Genomic DNA, 20,756 nt, shown 5'->3' on the forward strand with positions numbered 1-20,756 from the left:
TCATATTACTGGGTTTAGTAACACTTTAAGTACACAGGATGAGATGGGTGTTATTAATTATTTTCTACCAATAAGGGGATTGGATAACTTATTTCAGTATAATACAAGAGAGAAAGCCTACTTATTCATTTAACCAATCATGAAGATACATATTTAGATTTGTATCTAGGCAACTTATACTGATTAATTAGAGTTTATAAAAACTCCAGTGGTTTCCTGTCAGCCAAGACATCTGTCTAGTACATATCCTCACATACAGTATCTCACAAAATATTGTAAATATTTTATTCTATCTTTTCATGTGAGAACACTGAAGAAATTAGTGAGTTTATAGCTTGTATAACAGTGTAAATTTGCCATCCCCTCAAAATAACACATTAATGTCTAAAGTGCTGGCAACAAAAGTGAGTACACCCCTAAGTGAAAATGTCCAAATTGGGCCCAATTAGCCATTTTCCCTCCCAGGTGTCATGTGACTCATTAGTGTTACAGGGTCTCAGGTGTAAATGGGGAGCAGGTGTGTTAAATTTGGTGTTATCACTCTCACTCTCTTATACTGGTCACTGGAAGTTCAACATGGCACCTCATGGCAAAGAACTCTCTGAGGATCTGAAAAAAATAATTCTTGCTCTACATAAAGATGGCCTAGGCTATAAGAAGATTGCCAAGACCCTGAAACTGAGCTGCAGCATGGTGGCCAAGACCATATAGTGGTTTAACAGGACATGTTCCACTCAGAACAGGCCTCCCCATGGTCAACCAAGTTGAGTGCACGTGCTCAGCATCATATCCAGAGGTTGTCTTTGGGAAATAGTATGAGTGCTGCCAGCATTGGTGCAGAGGTTGAAGGGGTGAGGGGTCAGCTTGTCAGTGCTCAGACCATACGCCGCACACTGCATCAAATTGGTCAGCATGGCTGTCGTCCCAGAAGGAAGCCTCTTCTAAAGATGATGCACAAGAAAGCCCACAAACATTTTGCTGAAGACAAGCAGACTAAGGACATGGATTACTGGAACCATGTCCTGTGGTCTGATGCTACCAAGATAATCTAATTTGGTTCAGATGGTGTCAAGCGTGTGTGGCGGCAACCGGATGAGGAGTACAAAGACAAGTGTGTTTTGCCAACAGTCAAGCATGGTGGTGGGAGTGTCATGGTCTGGGGCTGCATGAGTGCTGTTGATACTGGAGAGGTACAGTTTATTGAAGGAACCATGAATGCCAACATGTACTGTGACAATACTGAAGCAGAGCATGATCCCCTCTCTTCGGAGACTGGGCCACAGGGCAGTATTCCAACATGATAACGACCCCAAACACACCTCCAAGACAACCACTGCGTTGCTAAAGAAGCTGAGGGTAAAGGTGATGGACTGGCCAAGCATGTCTCCAGAAATGACAAATTGGGTGAAATGTGCAGCGCTTATGTGATCATATAAACCATAACAAATAATATGAGTACAAAAAACGTGAATAATAAATGATGTGCTCAAAAATACTCCAAGCAGTCCACTATTATGACATGTGATGTCTATAAACAGAGGAACTTGGATGTGTGATGTCCAAAAAAGAAAAAAGTCAGTGACAAGCTTCAATCATGTGTGATGATAATCCTCAACCACATGTGGATATAATATAGTGACGGTCTTTAACTTCAAATATGTATGATGTAATAACAGTTGATAGTAGATCCACCACCAAAGACACCAGAAGCTGCTTACCAGAGGGATTGAACTCAAATAGGTGTACACCTAGTGAGTCAATCAAGCTTTGTGGTATAATATACCAAGGGGATCAGATGCTCTATCCAGATATGACCTCCAGATGGACCTCCGAACAGGTGTAAGGTATGGATGGACTCAGTAGATATAGGCAGTCAGCCCCACCATTAAAAGAAAGAGTAAGGCATATAGCGTAACTCCGTATGGAAATTGTAATACATGAAAAGCAAAGGAAATACACTCACGTGTTTAGCAGTAAAATCAAGCGCTTGTATAAAAGAAGACAGTGGTCTCAGCATATCCCTCTGACGCGTTTTGACTTAGAAGTCATCATCTGGGGTGCTGGACCACTGTACTGGCTGAGTATTTATAGATACTGGTTAACCCCATAACAAGTGGCAGCTCCGTCTGATTGAAAGTGCAAATTATGGAGATTACTTCCAAAAAGGAGGAACCAGGAAGTTAATTTATTATCCTTTCTGTAAAACTCAATAAAACATATTGTACCATAAAAAGCAATTTTTTTTTCAGGTTGAAATGATTCAGATTGAGGTGCTGCTGTTGTATTAAAACCAAGATAAATGTAAAAGTTAAAAATCAATTACACGTGTAAAATATATGATGCCTGAACACGGTGTCGCTGATGCTTTCTTTGAGAATTGTACCGTTCCATAACACCATGTACAGCTCGAAGACATCCCAAAGTATATACTTTGATGACTTTAGGGGAGATTTACTAAAACTAGTGCACAGAGAATCTGGTGCAGCTGTGCATGGTAGCCAATCAGCTTCTAACTTCAGCTTGTTATAATAATCTTTGACAATAAAACCTGGAAGCTGATTGGTTTCTATGCAGAGCTGCACCAGATTTTACACTCTCCAGTTTTAATAAATCCCCCCCTTTGTTTAGTTTTTTTGTGTTGTTCTGAAGATGCATTAAAAGGACCCTCTATCTTCTGTATTGTATATTTTCAAATCTTTTGTTACGTGTCCCTCATGGAAGTGCACAGCTTTTTTTAAAAATAGGTTAAATAATAGACTTGAAAATGGGCAAATCTTAGTTTCAAGATTCGCCCTCCTATAGACTTTAGTGGATTTCAAAGCTTAGTTTAGGTTTTGCACATTTCGAGCAGGATTTCAAAAACTCAGGCAGATTCGCTCTTCCCTGTTGTATACTGAATATCATTTTTTAATCATAGTGTTGTCAAATAATATATATTTGTGCCAGAATTTTTCATATCACTAGGACCTTCAAAATCAACCTAGTTTAACGAACAACACACTTTTTCTACCAGGGTTTAGAACTTTTGTCATGTCAATGTTAACTAAAGTGTCCATCTCGATGAAGTATCATGGCATAGCTGCTCTCTCCCATGGTGGCCTCCTCTAGATTTACTCACTCAGACAAAGTAGACAGAAAGGAAGTGGAGTTGGAATCCTTCTTGCTCCACAAAGCACTTTATGCAAGTTCTTCCTACAACTCCTTCTCTTTCCCTCTCCTCTTCTGAAGAACATCGTATTGTTTGCCTGTCTCTCTAGGAATTACTGTGATTCTTTGCCTCCTTGACAGATGTCATGCTTCTTTGATGAGGATTAGCCAGAGTACAAATACATAGTTATTCTGTTTATTTATATGGTACTCTCTGTGTTTGATCTGTAGAACAGCTGCTTACCTTGATGCTTGAATTCCAGGAGAATGTATGCTTTGTGTTTTCTATAAGATTTTGAGCCCTGACTGAATGAAGTAAGATAATTCCTCAGCGTTGCCCGTTTATGTGGTCCGAGCGTACTCCTTTGTGGACGTTGTTTAGTTCACGTGTTTTTTTATTGGATTAGGTATGAGCCTGGGTATGCCCAATAGGCTCTGTTTTGTACTACAAATTTTAAACTGCAATAAAAATAATCAAAAAATAAATAAATAAATAAATAAAACATTCCCGTAGACACATTTCTAAACCTTGTGGACAGACTTGAGTTGAAGCTGTTATAGCTGCAAAGGGTGGGCCAAGTCAATATTGAACCCTACGAACTAAGACTGGGATGCCATTAAAATTCATGTGAGTGTAAAGGCAGGCATTCCAATACTTTTGTTAATATAGTGTATATACAATGTACATTTTCATTGAGAGCCCATTTACAATGTTTTTGTTTGATAATGCATTTTATGTTGTGTATTATACTGATTGTAAGGGTAATTGTAGGAGACCCTGACACCTACTGCACGGTGCTACCCGCACCTCGCTCACCCTGAACCTACTAAAAGCCAAATAAGAAAGGAGATGAGCAGGAACTGAATAAAACAGGCCCCCCCTGCTTATCGTTTGAATCCACCGGACGGAGAGATCCTGTCTGCCCCTACCCTGTGAGGAGATTGGAGGTGTCGTTCCCCCTGAGTGGATATCCACAGATAAGCTGATTTTTAGCTTACCTCTGGTAAGCGTGCATTTATTAAGGTGGAGGATTTCTCACTGGGTGTCGGTTGATGAGCATTTAAGATCACCATTCCTATTTGTCTTGGTTCCTAAGGACTTTTTCTCCTCCGACCATCCCTATTTATTTTTCAGTCACTTTTGATATTTGGTGTTTAATATTTTATTTTATTTGGGACTTTTCATTATTTCTCACATTTTCCAATTATTGTCATTTTTTATTTATTCTATTATCATTATTTTGTGGTCTTTACAGATTGATTTTTAGCACAATTTATAATTCAATGTGTATTTTTATTTACTAGTATTTTCATTTAATTTAGCGCAGTCTTTTGGACTATCTGCTTATATGTATTTGTGCACGCCTCACAATTAGGACTGCAGCTTTAATTTAATTTCATACCTTTTTTAATTACTATTTTGAGAAGCGCGGTAATTTTTGTTGTATATTTCGTTTTGCACAGAGTGGCCCAAACCTGCTCTTCTGGGGTCTCTCAGCGTCTCTCACGGCTCCTCTCTGCATCAGATAACACCCTAGGAGAAGCGCTCTCCCGGGGGATTACCTTGCGGGCGCTGCTCCCAAGTCCAGCATTTGGCATCCATAGAGGCCGAAATGCAGGACTCGGCCCGCCCCCTGGCGCCCGCATCATTGGATTTGATTGACAGCAGCGGGAGCCAATGGCTGCGCTGCTATCAATCTATCCAATCAAAAGCTGGGAGCCCATGGAGAGAAAGACAGCACGCCCCCGCCGACTGAATGAAGGGGTTCAGGTAAGTAAAACGGGGGGGGCTAGGGGACCGGTGACTGCCAGGTGTTTTCTCACCTTAATGCATTAATGCCTGTTGAGTTAGGGTAGCCCATAAAAAATAATGGTCTGCCAATGCATCAAAATGGCCCCAAAATTAGATGTGTCACAACATTTTTAATACAAACCACTATGGTGCATTATGGTGCAATATAACTCATGTGCCCTACTTGTGGTAATTGCATTGCTGCCTTATGATGTCATCAATTGTGAATGGCACCACAACACAAGCCATGTATTTAATACAACTCAGAAATTAAATGGACCCCGAATGTTACCAAGGTGAATACTAATAACTCCAGATGTGGCTAGCAAAATATTTAGAGACAGATAATGGCACCAGTAGCATCTGAAAAGCCCTAAAACTGAAATGATGTGCTTTTACACATAGAGGCAAACAAGCTGCTTATACTCTGCTATTGCATAGGGTAGCCATGTTTTAAATATTATCAAAACCATAAGCATCATATTTCCTGCTGTTCTGTCTACACTCTTACAAAAAGAACAAGAGATTTTTGCCATTAACTATAATTATTGCATGTAAGCCATTAAGCTTGTATGTCAAATATCATCTTAAGATTGGATAGAAACAAAGCAAGCTTATAACAATGTGAAATGCAGTAAAGGAAAATCGATGGGGGCTGTGTATAATAGTTTGATATAAAAATAATTCCTCTTTCCAGTATTTTTTTTTTCAGTTTTCTCTTTTTTGCCTTTTTGGAAATACTTTTTCCACATTTGTGCATTAAACATTCAGGCTCTGCTTCCTTCTATTGCAATTTTGCTGCATCTCTTGTTTCAAGTCTAGTGAATGGATAGAACACTGTCATTGTCTTCTGCTACATGGCATCCAATATAGCAGTTATGTATCAAGGAAGCCGATCACACTATATATATATATATATCCTCCTCAATCCACACGTATACCAGTCCCTTCTCCAAAGGAGTTTACAATCTAATATTTCTATAACAGTTATCGAGATACAGGACATACATTATGAACACTTCATTATAATTATAATTGTGGGGTGAGTGAATGAACCCAGAGGGATCTCATACAAACACAGGGAAAATACAACACTCAATACATATACATATATTAATGGCAAAGGTTTTTGTGGTCACCTGTCTATCTCACTTATAAAGTCTTGTTGGCCATCCCATTCTAAATCCATGGGTATTAACACCTTGGTGCCAGTGCTTCCCTGGCCCCTTAAGGGGTTTCAGATGCCGGGAGGCGGGGCAGGGTCTCTGATCATGTGACCACCGTGATTGGCTATTATAGTGGTCACATAATCGGAAAACTTCCAAACGCTAGTATGCATCGGGAGCTTTTCAGTACCTGGTTACCATGTTGGGAGAGCGCAAGGAGCGTGCTCTCAGCAGGATAAGATGTTTTACTAGGGCCACATATATGCGGCTGCTTGGCGATAAGGTCCACCCACCGAGCAGTCGCATATATGTGTGCGGTCCATGTCAAGAGTTGGCCAACTCTTTGCAACTATAACAGTCTCTACTCTTCTCAGAAGGTTTCAGAAGTGAGTCTGATGAAATTTGTGCCCATTCTGCCAAAAGAGCATTTGTGAGATCAGAGACTGATGTTGAATGAGAAGACCTGGCTTACAAGTGCAGTCTTCCAATCCATCCTAGAGATGCTTAGTAGGGTTGAGGCCAGGGACTTGTGTGACCACTCAAGTTCCTCCACACCAAACTCATCAAACCATGTCTTTATGGAGATGTTGGCTGAGAAGACCTGGCTTGTTCCAATTCATTCAAGCTCATCAAATTACAGTATGTCTTTATGGAGCTGGCTTTGTACACAGGGGCACAGTTATATCCGAACAGAAAAGGACCTTCCCCAAACTGTTATCACAAAGTTGCCATGATTAGCTAAAATGTCTTTGCATGCTTTATCATTAACAGTACCTTTCACTAACAAACTAAACTCAATCATTAGCGTTCATATACTTTTGACCATATAGTGTAGGTAGGATGGTCAAATGTTAAAAATGTTTGGTATATATTGTAGCAAATTTGGTGGTAAATTGATGCAGCACCCCAGTTCTACATTGCAAATATGTGATGTATTTCGGAAGCACATTTATTTTTATGATATGCAGAGAAAATCCAGCACTCCTGTATAACAGCAAAAACAATATCCTTTATTATTTAATGGTGAAATACAGCAGATAAAAAAACTCCAATGCGTTTTGACTGAAATTGCATACTGTATAATATTGGAAGCTATCAGAAGCTACTCTGCCTGTGCACCCGGTTCCTACAGTCATAGATGGTCGTAGGTTGTAGCGCTGATTCACCTGCTTGATTTTTATGCCTATCGAACAGCTAAGCATATAATGCTATTGTTAATTCGTAAGCACAGCATTCTATCTGTTACTATAACTAATGCACTGCCATCGCTCTTCACTTTCTTGAACCATGGAACTCAGTTTTGTGGAGGTTTTATGTTTGATGAAGGAGAAGCTGTAGGTAAATAGCATTTGTTTTCCAGTTGCTTAGTTATTCTCAAACCAATCATCTCACTGTGGCTGTATTCACAAACCGTTTTAGAACTGCATCCTTGTGCTGAGAAGTCAGCCTCGCCCCCACCTGTGAAAAGATAATCATCCACATATATATATTATATGGACATATATAATTATATGCAAATAGACAAACTCTGTAACTGTGTGAGTGTATTCTACTGTTTCAAGGATCGCTCAGTTGCATTGCCGGATTACCAAATAGACAGAGTGAACACCGGATACACACTGTTAAGGGACCCCAAGACAACGGATCAAAATAATATTAATTTGATCTTGAAAGAATATTAAAATTAAGCTTTCTTAAATTGTTTACAAAAGATAGAAAAAAAATGAATCAACTCAAAGAATTGAAAACTTTACATTAAAGACTATATAGAGAAAACGTTTCTTTTGAAATAAAGTTTATGATCTTATTTCTTCTCTCACTAATATTGATTTAAACAAATCCCTGAAACAAGCATTGCTTTGCAGCCAAATGGAAAAGATCCCTAAACACTTCAGAAGATTAACCCCTTGCCGACCAGGGCACGATGCTATACGTTGTCACAATGGCATGGCTGGGCAAATGGGCGTACCGGTACGCCCCCTTTAAATTGCCGCATTGTGGGCACGCACGCGCCCGCCGCGTACTCCATGATTGTGCCCGCGGGTCCCGCGGGGCCCGCAATCATGTCACGGAGCTGGTCCAAATCATTTGGTGGAGGGGGGATTATGGTGCGGGGTTGTTTCTCAGGGGTTGGGATTGGCTCCTTAGTTCCAGTGCAGGGAACTCTTAAGGTGTCAGCATACCAAGATATTTTGAACAATTTCATGGTCCCAACTTTGTGGGAAGAGTTTGGGGATGGCCCCTTCCTGTTCCAACATGACTGCGCACCAGTGCACAAAGCAAGGTCCATAAAGACATGGATGAGCGAATTTGGGTTGGAGGAACTTGACTGGCCTGCAGAGAGTCCTGACCTCAACCCGATAAAACACTTTTGGGATGAATTAGAGTGGAGACTGCGAGCCAGGCCTTCTCGTCCAACATCAGTGCCTAACCTCACAAATGTGCTTCTGGAAGAATGGTCAAACATTCCCATAGACACACTCCTAAACCTTGTGGACAGCCTTCCCAGAAGAGTTGACGTTGTTATAGCTGCAAAGGGTGGGCCAACTCATTATTGAACCCTATGGACTAAGCCATTAAAGTTCATGTGCGTGTAAAGGCAGGCGCCCCAATACTTTTGGTAATATAGTTTATATAAAACTACTATATTTTAATAGAAACAAAGCGAGTAAAATTTACTAAAAGGAAATGCAGGGAAAACTCATTACAAAGAATATCAGCGTGCTTTTCTTGCTAACCATCCAAAAAATGGACGTATCTGTTTTTTGTATATATTACAATTGCATAAAAGTTTATATAAACCCTAACAATGAACTTCTCTTTATTGTTCCCTTTAGGTCTGTTAAATATGCTATTGAAAGTATTTTATTATATATATTCGACAATTGCAAAAAAATGTGCATTAGTTGACCCGCAAGAACCACTGGCCCAATCAGCTTTGGCCAGGGAACTCCCATGTCCCGTAGCCACCCATAACCAAGGGAAGGGGTGCTGTTGACATTATTGACCAAATATGACCACTTGGTCATATTTGGTCAATGGCATTGTCCAAATGCCACCCTAGCTGGGGTGCATTTGGACACTGCCAGGGATAAGCCCGATGTTTGAGTCGAACATCGGGTGTTCGCCCGTTCGCCGAACAGCAAACATGCGTCATCCATGGCAAATTTGAAAGCCGGGGAGCACGATTAGTCTATGGGACACTAACATGAAAAACCAAAAGTGCTCATTTTAACTACTTCAATACTGGGCACTTACACCCCCTTCCTGTCCAGGCCAATTTTCAGCTTTCAGCAATGTGGCAGTTTAAATGACAATTGCACGGTCATGCTACACTGTACCCAAACAGTATTTTTATCATTTTGTTCCTACCAATAGAGCTTTCTTTTGGTGGTATTTGATCATCTCTGCATTTTTTTATTTTTTGATAAACAAATAAAAAAAGACCTAAAATTTTGAAAAAAAAAAGTTTTTCTTTTGTTTCTGTTATAAAATTTTGTAAATAAGTATATTTTCTCCTTCACTGATGGGCACTGATAAGATGGCACCGACGTGCACTGATAAGTCGGTACCGATGAGGTGACACCAATGAGGTGGCACTGATGGGCATTGACGGGCACTGACAATGGGCACTGATAGGCAGCACTGATAGGTGGCACTGATATGCAGCACTGCTGGGCATTGATAGGCGGCACTGATGGGCACTCATGGGTGGCACTGGTGGGCACTGATGGGCACTGATAGGCGACACTGATGGGCACTGAAAGGCTGCAGTGATGGGTACTTATGGGTGGCACTGATATGCGGCACTGATAGATGGCATTAATAGGCATCACTGATGGCACTGGCACTGGCAGACATTGGGGATGGGCACTGATTGGCAGCTGCCTGGGCACTGATTGGCATTTCCCTGGTGGTCTAGGGTGGCATACCTGGTGGTCCAGTGTGGTGGCATCTCTGGTGGTCCTGGGCGGGCATCTGAGGGGGGCTGCACTGATAAACAATCAGCACAGACCACCCCTGTCAGGAGAGCAGCCGATCGACTCTCTTCTACTTGCGTCTGTCAGACGTGAGTGAGGAAAAGCTGATCATCGGCTCTTCCTGTTTACCCAGATCGGTGTAGCGGTGTGTCAGTCCCCCGTAGGGCACCGTGGCAGGCTAGACAGGAGAGAGTATCTACTGCTCTGACCTGCTCCTGCTGTCACTCTGCAGTGGCAGGACAGAGCACTGTGACAGGCTAGGAGGTGAGGTGACACCATGTTTTACCGCACCAGGTGACACCAACCGTAGTGACGCCACTGAGTGACTGGCCTCAGGTGATACACAGAGATGTAATAAATCCTGCTACATAAGTTGTACCTGTTGATCTGCAGTCTTCTTTTCTCTACATCCATTCAAAGCGCTGAAATTATAAAGCTTGTCTGAGAGTTCAGAAAAAAAAATGGTGTGGGGAGCTATAATTAAACTCTGTAGAGCTCAGTGAGGAGAGCTCTGAGAGCTGATTGGAGGAAAGGGACACCCCCCCCCCCCCTTTACACAGCACACAGGAACACAGCTGATGCTGTCAATCAGCTGGAAGTTTCTCTCCTGTCACCATTTTTCTCTTGGTGTTGGGAAAACTTGTTAAAAGGGACTCATGCTGATAGCAGAGGAACGGGACAGTAGACATAAAATTACACTTGGGGGGGCGTGTCTGGCCAGCATTGCAGATGACTGCTCTGCTCTTAGGCTCTGCAATCCCCCAGCTACAACAGCGGCTGCACACTGACATAATTGTAGATCTCTGGCTCTGAGGCTTTGGCTTACTTCCTGCTACTACCAGCAACCATGCCCAGACACAGGAGAACACCCAGCCAGCCACAGAAACGAATGGTCTTCTATCCGACCCCCGGCACAGGCCCTGTCCAAGATGGCGCTGGTGCTGAACGGCGCTTCTCTTCCTCACACCAGCAAGCACAGGGAGAAAGAACACAGCAGGACCGCAGACTGCCATTCCCTCTCTATAGGGGCGACCCAGGTGAGTCCTCTCCTCCCCTATCTCCCACATCCCACAGCCCAGTGAAGTCTAGGCCCCGGATGGATGGCCCTGCACATGACACAGCTACATCTGCTTCTCTCCCCTCCCTCATGCCTGCATTACAATTACAGTTGGCCACTGATTCAATTCCTGCATCTGACCAGCCAGTGTCTGAACTGGCCATGAAAAACATGTTACTATCCCAGAGGCACACTCTGTATGCTGACCTATCTGCAGTTCTAGCACCTCTCTTCCATACAGTGCAGGAGCATGAGCAGAGACTGTCAATGTGGAAACCAAAATAGGCAAAATGCTCACAGCGTATAATGAATTAATGGACACTCACACTGACCATGACACAGAATTACAGTAACTGAGACTAAAATTTGCAGACCTTGAGGACCGTTCCAGATGAAACAATATAAAATTTTGTGGTATGCCTGAACCGGTCACACTAGATGCATTGGTCCCTTATATTCAACAGCTTATGAAACAACTTATCCGTTGCTCATGGATCTTGAAATGGCCATAGATAGTGGCCCACAGGATACCCAAACCTGACTTCCTGCCTGCTTCAGTCCCTAGAGTTGTCTTAGCGCATATTCATTTTTATCACACCGAAGAAAAGCTGATGTCTGTCGCTAAAAACACCCCCGCACCCTATCCTGGAATCAAACTCTACCAAAGCAACGCTCCTTAATAGGACGAAATTGGGCACCATTATCAAGGCCCTCCACAACAATAATATTGGGTACCAATGGGGATTCCCTACCAAACTCACGATCAAAAGAAATTACACTTAGGGGTTTATTTACTAAAGGCTAGTAGACTGTGCACTTTGCACTCTGCAAGTGCAGTTGCTCCAAAGCTTAGTAAATTAGCTGTGGTGGCCTGTCCATAAGGGCACTGCCTCCTTAATCCATGCGCCTGGAATCCATGCAGGATTCCAATGTTTTGGTTTTTTTTTTGAAGCACATGATTAGAGCCTGAGGCTCTAATTGGCTTCTAAAAAGGGTGGGCTCGGGCGCAGAGCACTGCTCCCTGAGCCCACCCAGTTGCATGACAATAGCAAATTAATATTTGCTATTGTCTTCCTGATTCTCCTCCTGGCCAATCAGGAAGCAGGTCCTGAGATCCAATTGGCCAGGGATCTCAGGACCCACTTCCTGATTGGCCGGAGATGCAACGGCCCCGGAGTGAGGTCTCCTGGGACGGCTCACCTGCAACCACATCCAGCACTCCTGGCTTGGACAGTGGAGGGAAGAGGAGGGGAGATCAGAGTGTCATCCCAGCCAGGACTCGTCATCTGCCTCCTAAGTTAAGGAGGCTTCAGATTGCCGCCTTCCTGGCTGTCCATCTCCCATGGGGGCTGATCACCGCCTTCCCATCCGTCTCCCCCTGGGCATGAGGGGGTGCCGTTGGTATGCCGTCCCCCCAAAAATATTGAGCACCAGCCACCAGTGTAAATGAGGTAAAGCTTTACTTTGCAAAGAATACCAGAACGCGTGCAAGGGAAATTTAAAAAACAACATTTTTGCTTGCACATGATTGGGTGCTGGAAGTCAGCAGAGCTTTTGCTCTTTACTAAGCTCTGGGGAAAATTAAATTGCAGAGTGCAACTGCACTTTGCAAAGTGCACAGTCTATTTGCCTTTAGTAAATCAACCCCAAAGTGCTTTGGATTGAGACAAGTACACACTATAGAGGGATATGCTTTGTTCATATTTTATGTCTGAGGTTTACAACCACTCTAATGAACAGACATAACAAAATACTTTCAGTAGTATATCCTGTATAACAGATCAGAAGGGAGCAAATCAGTTTATTGTTATGCAGTAACAAATTTTAACAAATGGCAGAGTTTAAAAAAATAAAGAAATAAAAAAACTTACAAGGAAGCTTCATAGTTCCTCTGAACCGTATACACTGATCATCTTCTCCTAAACAAATTGTTGTTCCTGTTGCATTACAGCCACCCGTGGAATTGAATGCAAAGCAAGCTGGACATACAATACCTTTCGCTTGAGTTGAAATGTTTGGCACTAAGAAAAGGAATAAAATGTCTTTATAAAAAGATTTGATAAAAAAAGTGTAAAAAATAAATAAAATAAAAGTAGTAATAATAATAATCATAAAGTGATAGGGCATTATGGGGTTGATTTACTAAAGGCAAATAGACTGTGTACTTTGCAAAGTGCAGTTGCCCTCGGCAAGTGCAGTTGCTCCAGAGCTTAGTAAATGAGGTAAAGATTCCCTTTGCAAAGAATACCCAATCACATGCAAGGAAAATAAAAACAGCATTTTTGCTTGCACATGATTGGATGATGAAAGTCAGCAGAGCTTCCCCACGTTTACTAAGCTCTAGAGCAACTGCACTTGCATTGCAGTCTATATACAGTTGAATGTTTTTTTTATCTTTTTTTTTTCTTTTTTGTTTTATTTGCTGTCAGTATTAGAATTTTATGTTTAGGGGATGCAAAATGTTAACCAATGTTCTTTTGAAACAATACAAACTTGCTACAACTGCCAATTTCTAATGTCAAGTTGAAGCTTAGGGAGATGATAAATGAAAGTGTAAAAAAAAGCCTAACTTAACTTTAACTATTCTTAAAAATGTTCCTTCCTTCTCCTCCTACCTACCCTGCCTACCCCGTAAATATAAAAATTATGCGCGTGTACGTAGTTATTTTTAATCTACTCCTGTCACATGATCCTGAAGCTCTGGATCCCTGTGTAAAGTAGCACTCGACAACGGGTGTGAATTTCCAGAGATATGACATCACACATAGGCTCCAATAGCTCCCTCCTTTCCCCTGCAGCAGCCACTCACTGACACAGGGTAGCTGAAGTTGCAGGATCCCGTGACCATACCAAATTAAGAATAGTCATGCACATGGATCTTTTTATACAGGGTAGCCAGGATAGGTAGGAGGAGGGGTAGGGAACTCTTACAGACGCAACCAGGACAGGGGCTTTTAGCGAGGACTAGGGGCAAGCCTCCTACCCACTGATTATGGCCCCTTGGAGAGAGCAGATGATTTTCTAATGATTGACCACCACCTAAAGGATGCTGGATTACTTCTCTGAAAAAGGACAATAATGTTTCCCTTCTGGAGTAAATGGAAAGGTGTAATAATAATCTTGTACAGGTTAATGGTCAGAGGGAATATGGTGGCCCTCCTGCAGAGTGGGTTGGAGAGGCTCCTTCACTTGGGGTAGAAATATTTATCAACCATAATCCTCAAGAGATCTTAAGAGATAAAGTAATTCCACTGTATCAGACTGCTGGTACATCGTATGTCTTCTGATGACGTGTCTAGTGGATAGAATACAAAAGTTTGTGTCTCTCCCATTGTTAATTGGGCCACCTATTGTTTCTGTCTGTCTGCTAGTATTGTGTGCACTCCACCTTGTTAGCAAACTATTGTGGAATGTTATATGTGTATGTTGATTAACTTACGGGTTAATTAAATCACTGTCAGATATTAGTTGCTAGATGTGGATTACTATATAGTATATGTTGATTATTCCTTAGGTATGTTAACTATATTTCTGTATACAGTTTCCTTTGCATACGATAATGAGATCAACTTTTATCTGATTTTGGGTGGTATATAAATTCTCTGCGAGTTTTCAATAAACAATTCAATTTTTGCATCTAAGCTATTACCGGCTAGTCTTGGCTGTCAGCTAAAATATCTGGTTTCTATGTCCAGAGTGGAGGAAGCTAGATCTTGATGGAAGCACCCAAACTGGGTGCTGGACAGCTCCATCACAGGAACATTTTTAAGAATAGTTAGAGTTAGATATTTCTTGTAGAATAAAGCTCCTACATTTTTAAGTGATGATAAAGTAAAAAATATAAAAGCAGTTTGGGTTGCAATACTAACCTTAGTCTGGGGCTGCCCCTTGCAGGACCTTTTTTTGGCAACAAAATATCCTCAGTCCTACAGATTGAATGACACCAATCATCACTCAATCTGGAAGACTGGGGACTCTGCTGTATGCAGGGTGCCATGAGATGCGATGCTTAGGGAAACGTCATCATAGCACCTTTCATTCACTGGGGTGGATTTACTAAAGACAAATAGACTTTGCACTTTGCAAGTGCAGTTGCTACAGATCTCTGTGCGTGAATGATATGGCTGTGTGGGTGCAACTTTCAATAGTTACAGCAACTTTGGGGGAGCGGGCTGCACAAACTGTCATGGGTGAGGGAGGGAAGTTTGGAGGTGGGTGGTCCCGGGTGGGCGGGTGTAAATGCAACATGGTCCTGGTGGAACTAGCCTTTAAAGTGGATCTATCAGAAACTTTACAAGTCTAAGATCAGAGAAGTAAAACTGCATATAAAGTTAACCTAGACTAAAATTAGCATTTAATCCCTGTGGTGAGGCAGCAACCCCACTGTAATGGTAGTTTTGACATTTTCCAGAGTTCAGCTTTGAAGTATATCTAAGACCAAACTCTGTCTAAATGATATACTTTATTTTTAACCATAATGCAAGAGAAATTCAAATAAGAAATTATATATCTACACATGTAGACTTTTATGTACTTACTTTGAAAGAAACCGGTGTTACACAGTTCTCCTTTACAACTTTGGTAGGAAAGTTTTACAGAAACATCCAGACCTACATATGCATAAAAAGTTTTGTTGCTAGGCAAGTTCAGTGCGCATCGCTTAGAGATGGAGTGGCATGATTGGCCTGTCCCAAAAAAATTAACAAAAAATGAGGGGCAAACAAAAAAATATAAGTTAATGAGATTTTATTTCAATAGGTTTTTTTTGAGTTTTTAGTACAAAGATAGTAAGAACAGTCCAGTTGCAACAAAAACAGAGGTTCCGCCTAGCATATAAGTGAGTCTAACTCATCTTCATCAAGCAACATATATGATTATGTTTGTTAATATATGTAATGCTTAAGTTTTTACATTTAACTTACGAAGCAGGCGAAGGGGGTATGTGAGGTAGGAAGGTAATGGGGGGGGGGGGGGGCAGGGTAGGGGGGTGGGGGAGGGAAGGAAAGGGGAGAGGGGGTTATAGGAGGGGAAGGGGTAACTAGGGAATGGGGGAAGTAAGGGGGAAGGGGTCACCAGCACATCAAGTGAGGAAGTTTCAAAACAGTATAGAACAATATGGTTCAAAGTCAAGAACAGAACAATTCACATGTGAACTTTACATTTTGGATGTGTCAACCATTGGGATCATTGTACAGAAAATTTGTTTAGTTGAATATTTTTCCTAGCTATTATCTTTTCCAATTCACATTGATGATTAAGATCCGCATTTGTGCTAGATATGGAGGGTGTTTCTGCGGTTTTCCATAACCTAGTGATAGTTAGCTTGGCTGCTAGCAAGAGATGTGTTATGACAGTTCTGGTGTTTGAAGGGTATTTTTCTAACCCTACATGGAGCAGCGTTAGTGAAGGGGTAGGAGTGGAAGGCAAGCCAGAGATAGTGGCGATCAATGTGAAAATGTGTCCCCAAAATGAGGTGAGGGATTTACAATACCATAGTACGTGGGCTATGGAGCCTACCACAGTTCTTCCAACAGCATGGTGGGCTTCCTGGGTATATCTTCGATAGTTGGTAGGGCATTAGATACCATCTATGGCAGAGTAAGGGAGGGATTGCTGGGCTGGCTGGGATCTGTTTCATCCCTGCAGGATTTTTATTTAGCGGGGCTGGCTGTGGAGGGAGAAGCAAGGGAAGATGACTCATTGTTTCAAAATAATAATATGTTATCCTAAGCAATGACAAAATTTTTTCCAAATAGATAGGCCCATAGCAGAAATGTAAAAATTGTTCTTGTTCATAGGGGCCATCCCCAAACTGTTCCCACAAAGTTAGGAGCATGAAATTGTTCAAAATGTCTTGGTATGCTGACTCCTTGACATGTGCAATTCGTTTCGGTCCAAATACAAATTCGGACGAATTCCAAATCTCCGAATGAAATAGTAACGAATTTCATTGAAATATGTTAAAATTTGTTTTGTTTACCATGCTAAATTATGATTCTGGTCCAAAGCATTGCAAAAATATTTACAAATGAAATTAGGGCTTTTTTTTTAAATTTTGCACTTTTTTTATATGACATTAAAGAAGTGAACGAACAAAAAAAAAAAAAAAAACAAACAAACAAACAAAAAATGTTTTAAAAATGATATTTAGAAAAATGTAAATAATAACATGCAGGAGAACAATAGTTAAGGGGTGAAGAGAAAGAAGAGGTAATAGGGGCTGATTAGAGTAAACTAAGGATTAATAAGTGAAAAAGGAACATATTTTATTTTAAAAAATCTTTTTTTTTTTTTTTTACTTGTCAGATTATTTTGAGGCTTCATGCATATGGATAGTTTGGCCCATAAGCATCAAATCCTCATGTTCTTGGGCACCCAGGAGGCACAGGTGCAGCATCCAGCCTCATTGCCACCAGCCTGTTAAAATCTAAGAAAGACTTTAGTACATGATGCATTTGGGGCCATATGTGTTCAGGGACAAATGCCCTGAACACAGGAATTATGCCATTGGTGCAGTATACGGTCAAGGTCAGTAAGCTACAAAGTTTGGGTAAAGTATAAAAGAGAAATTCTATTTAAAACTCACCAAGGCTTACAAATTCTTCAGAGATGGTCATGCACTCACTGCCTTCTGGGCATTCTTTTTCTTTGTGTTTACAGATCTCGGAATTGGTGGCATCGCAACTATAGCACATGTTCTTATGAGCTAGAACTGTGGAAAATGTATAAAGGGTTAATATGGTTATTGTATATGTGTGTATAACTACTGTCACATGGATACATTAAACCTATTGAGAAAAATGTTCTTGCATTCAATCACTTTGAAGTTGAACTTCAGCAAAACAAAAAATAAAAACATTAAATAAATAGCCAATTAAAAACCAAAACAACAAATTCTGTTTTTGCTGTATATTCATTTTAAGTCAAAAGATTTCGCCCGCAGTACTTTTTTTTGCTGCTAAATGTCCTCAGTCTGATTGTCAGCATCATTCAACCCACTTCCTCTGATCCCAGTTGTCGCGGACACTGGCTGCGGGGACCTTTTCTGCCCACATTTACCCTGTTATTTGTTATTGCTATATTCCTCCTTGTGTTACATTTTTGAGAGACTGTTTTCTTGGATTTGCCCAAGAATTGTTTAAGTCTGAAATATACATGTTAATTGAAAGAGCTGGCCACATTGGCCTCCAGAGCTGGACAGTCTGCTACTGAGATCGCCTGCTATTCTCTGTTTAATAAGCTTCACCTTTGTTGCCCGGCAGTCTGGTCACCTTGGCTGCCTTAAGTGCTGCGTTAATTAACATGTTAATTATATCATTGTCAGCTAAGTTGTTGCCAGGGGGGACGGAGTAGCCATGAGTCAGCCCTAACTCGTTATCTAACCCCTTGTGTTAAAAAGTATATAAAAAGCCTGCATCCTGTCCAATAAATGAGTCAAGACTCATACAAGCTATTGCCGGCTAGCCTTGTATTCAATGCAGCTATAATATCTGATCTCTGTGATGGTCAGACTGGAGGAAGCGGTATTACTGACGGAAGCACTCAAGCGGAGTGCGGGATAGGATCTGTTACACCAGTCATCCTGGACCCCCCCTCTATCCTGTGACTGGACAGTGAAAGGGAAAGCAGCATGGTGATGGACTTGTCAGCATATCAACTGATTGGCTCTTTATGCTGCTTCTTCTTCCCACACCCTAACTCCTGTTTTGCAGTTATGCACGGTCCCACAATTTAAAATTGGCATTTGGAAAATCAAAAATAAAGCTAAAAAAAAACAGTCCACTGCGGATTACTTTTGAGAGGGTGGTAGGTTTACATGTGTGAAAGAAGCCTTAGCAGTAAAACAAATTTTTTGTGCATATATTAAACTTGCAACTAGGTCAGGGATGGTTGATGTTAATATTGATTAGGCTTTTTGAAGGGCTGTACTCTTTCCCAGACCTGTAATAACTTGAAGTGACTTTTGTGTCTTGATATGTAATTTCTTTGTGACTGAGGAGGACCTTAGCTGGTGAGAACTAATGGCAATAACAAAAAGAACTTTGAACATCCTTGTCACAAGCTTGTTTAGTTAACAACATATTAACTATAAAGTGATGGTTTTGAAAATATTACGTATATATTTAAAAAAAAAAATTGTATTTGCCCCAAAAAGTTGGTTGGTAGACCATTAGACTGATCCCATTACAATGAACCTTCTGAGTCACTGTCCTGAGTTCTGATTTGAATTGCTACATTCTAGCTGCAGGTCAAACATATAAAAATAACTGAACTCAAGTGATGCTAATAATATATATATATATATATATATATATATATATATATATATATATATATATATATATATATATATATATGTTACTAAAAATATATTCATTTTTATAAGAGAATACTTACTGATTGGTAGCTTGAATAATAAAAGAAGGAAGACACCAAAAATAACAGACTTCATTTTTTCTTGGGTTGTCAGTTGCTTGCTGGTGTTGGGCTTTGGATGCCTCTCAATTTGTTGAAGTCCCACTTAGCTTCTGATATTTATGCATTGTTTTGTGGCTTTGGGATATTGTCACAGCACAATAATATCAATATACAATACTCTGTGTATGGATAAACATTTGCAATTAGACAAATCCCTGTACAAAACACTCAATGCAAAGGTTATGTTGACTTAGTTCAACAGCAATACCTCCAGATTTGGCTAGCAAAATACTTAGTTGAAAAATAATTGGCCCAGATTTGTTTGATAAGCCCTAAAGCTGTAAGGATGTTTTTTTGTATGGACAGGTAGTCACGTAGCCTGTATAGACCATACCAACCGGATCCAAGACATATACTAGCACCACAAATGGGGTTCCATTATACAGTGAAGGACTTATGCATCATTCTGTAGACCAAGCCCCTTGTTTGAAAAAAGGAGAAACACATTTAAATGAAGCAGAAACACGCAAGTTCATTCCCTTTCTTAGATTAAAACCTCAAGGAACATTTAAAGCATTGTGTTGGTCGTACTATACCAAGTTCCTCATATGGCCTGTTAGAGTATGGCTTCTAAATACTGTCTTTAAGATAAAAAATAACAAATCAACATACTAAAAAATGCCTTTTGAATCCCCCAGTGAATCAATGCTTAGGCACTTGGTCCTTCTCTGATTAGGAGCCCTTGCTAGGCTAGTGTGGTCAACAGCTTCCCCACCACCACCACAACCACCACCAGTGTCCCAACCATGCTAATAGGTGGATGGATAACTAATGTGAGCTGAAGGACAGTGGTTATTTTTGGCAGCAGGTGCAGGCTGGAGACAAGTGCCACCAGTAAAGCAGGGGATAGGGTCAGCTCCATTCATTACACAAATACTGGTAAAAGATCATTCAGCACTCTTGAGGCTGTGTGATCTATCTGTTGGCGCTGTGTATGTTGATAAGCAGCTGGCAGATTGATAACAAAGCCTGGACAATGCTGAATGTTCATTAACAAAGGTAAAAGATCATGCAGTGCTGCTGGGCTGTGTGAAGGGTCGTGAAGGGTTGTGCAGGTGCATACGTGAACAGAATGGCCAGGAGCCTTAGTTTTCAGTTGCAGAGATCGTGTCCAAAGTAGCCCTGCAAGTGGTGAG

At 41.0% G+C, this 20,756-nt stretch overlaps 1 protein-coding gene across 1 annotated transcript; it reads right to left on the bottom strand.

Annotated features, from left to right (window-relative positions):
* Positions 1-7,094: 7,094 nt before the first annotated feature.
* Positions 7,095-19,691, bottom strand: LOC141110006 (uncharacterized). The gene is made up of 5 exons (XM_073601255.1): positions 19,540-19,691; positions 17,729-17,854; positions 15,681-15,827; positions 13,014-13,163; positions 7,095-7,563 (listed from the first exon to the last, which is right to left on the bottom strand). Exons 1-5 carry the CDS (start codon positions 19,592-19,594, stop codon positions 7,400-7,402), a joined length of 642 nt encoding a protein of 213 aa, XP_073457356.1. The 5' UTR covers positions 19,595-19,691; the 3' UTR covers positions 7,095-7,399.
* Between the last annotated feature and the right edge of the window lie 1,065 nt (positions 19,692-20,756).

This window comes from Aquarana catesbeiana, linkage group LG10 (genome assembly GCF_042186555.1).
Source record: "Aquarana catesbeiana isolate 2022-GZ linkage group LG10, ASM4218655v1, whole genome shotgun sequence".
NCBI classification, from domain to species: Eukaryota; Metazoa; Chordata; class Amphibia; order Anura; family Ranidae; genus Aquarana; species Aquarana catesbeiana.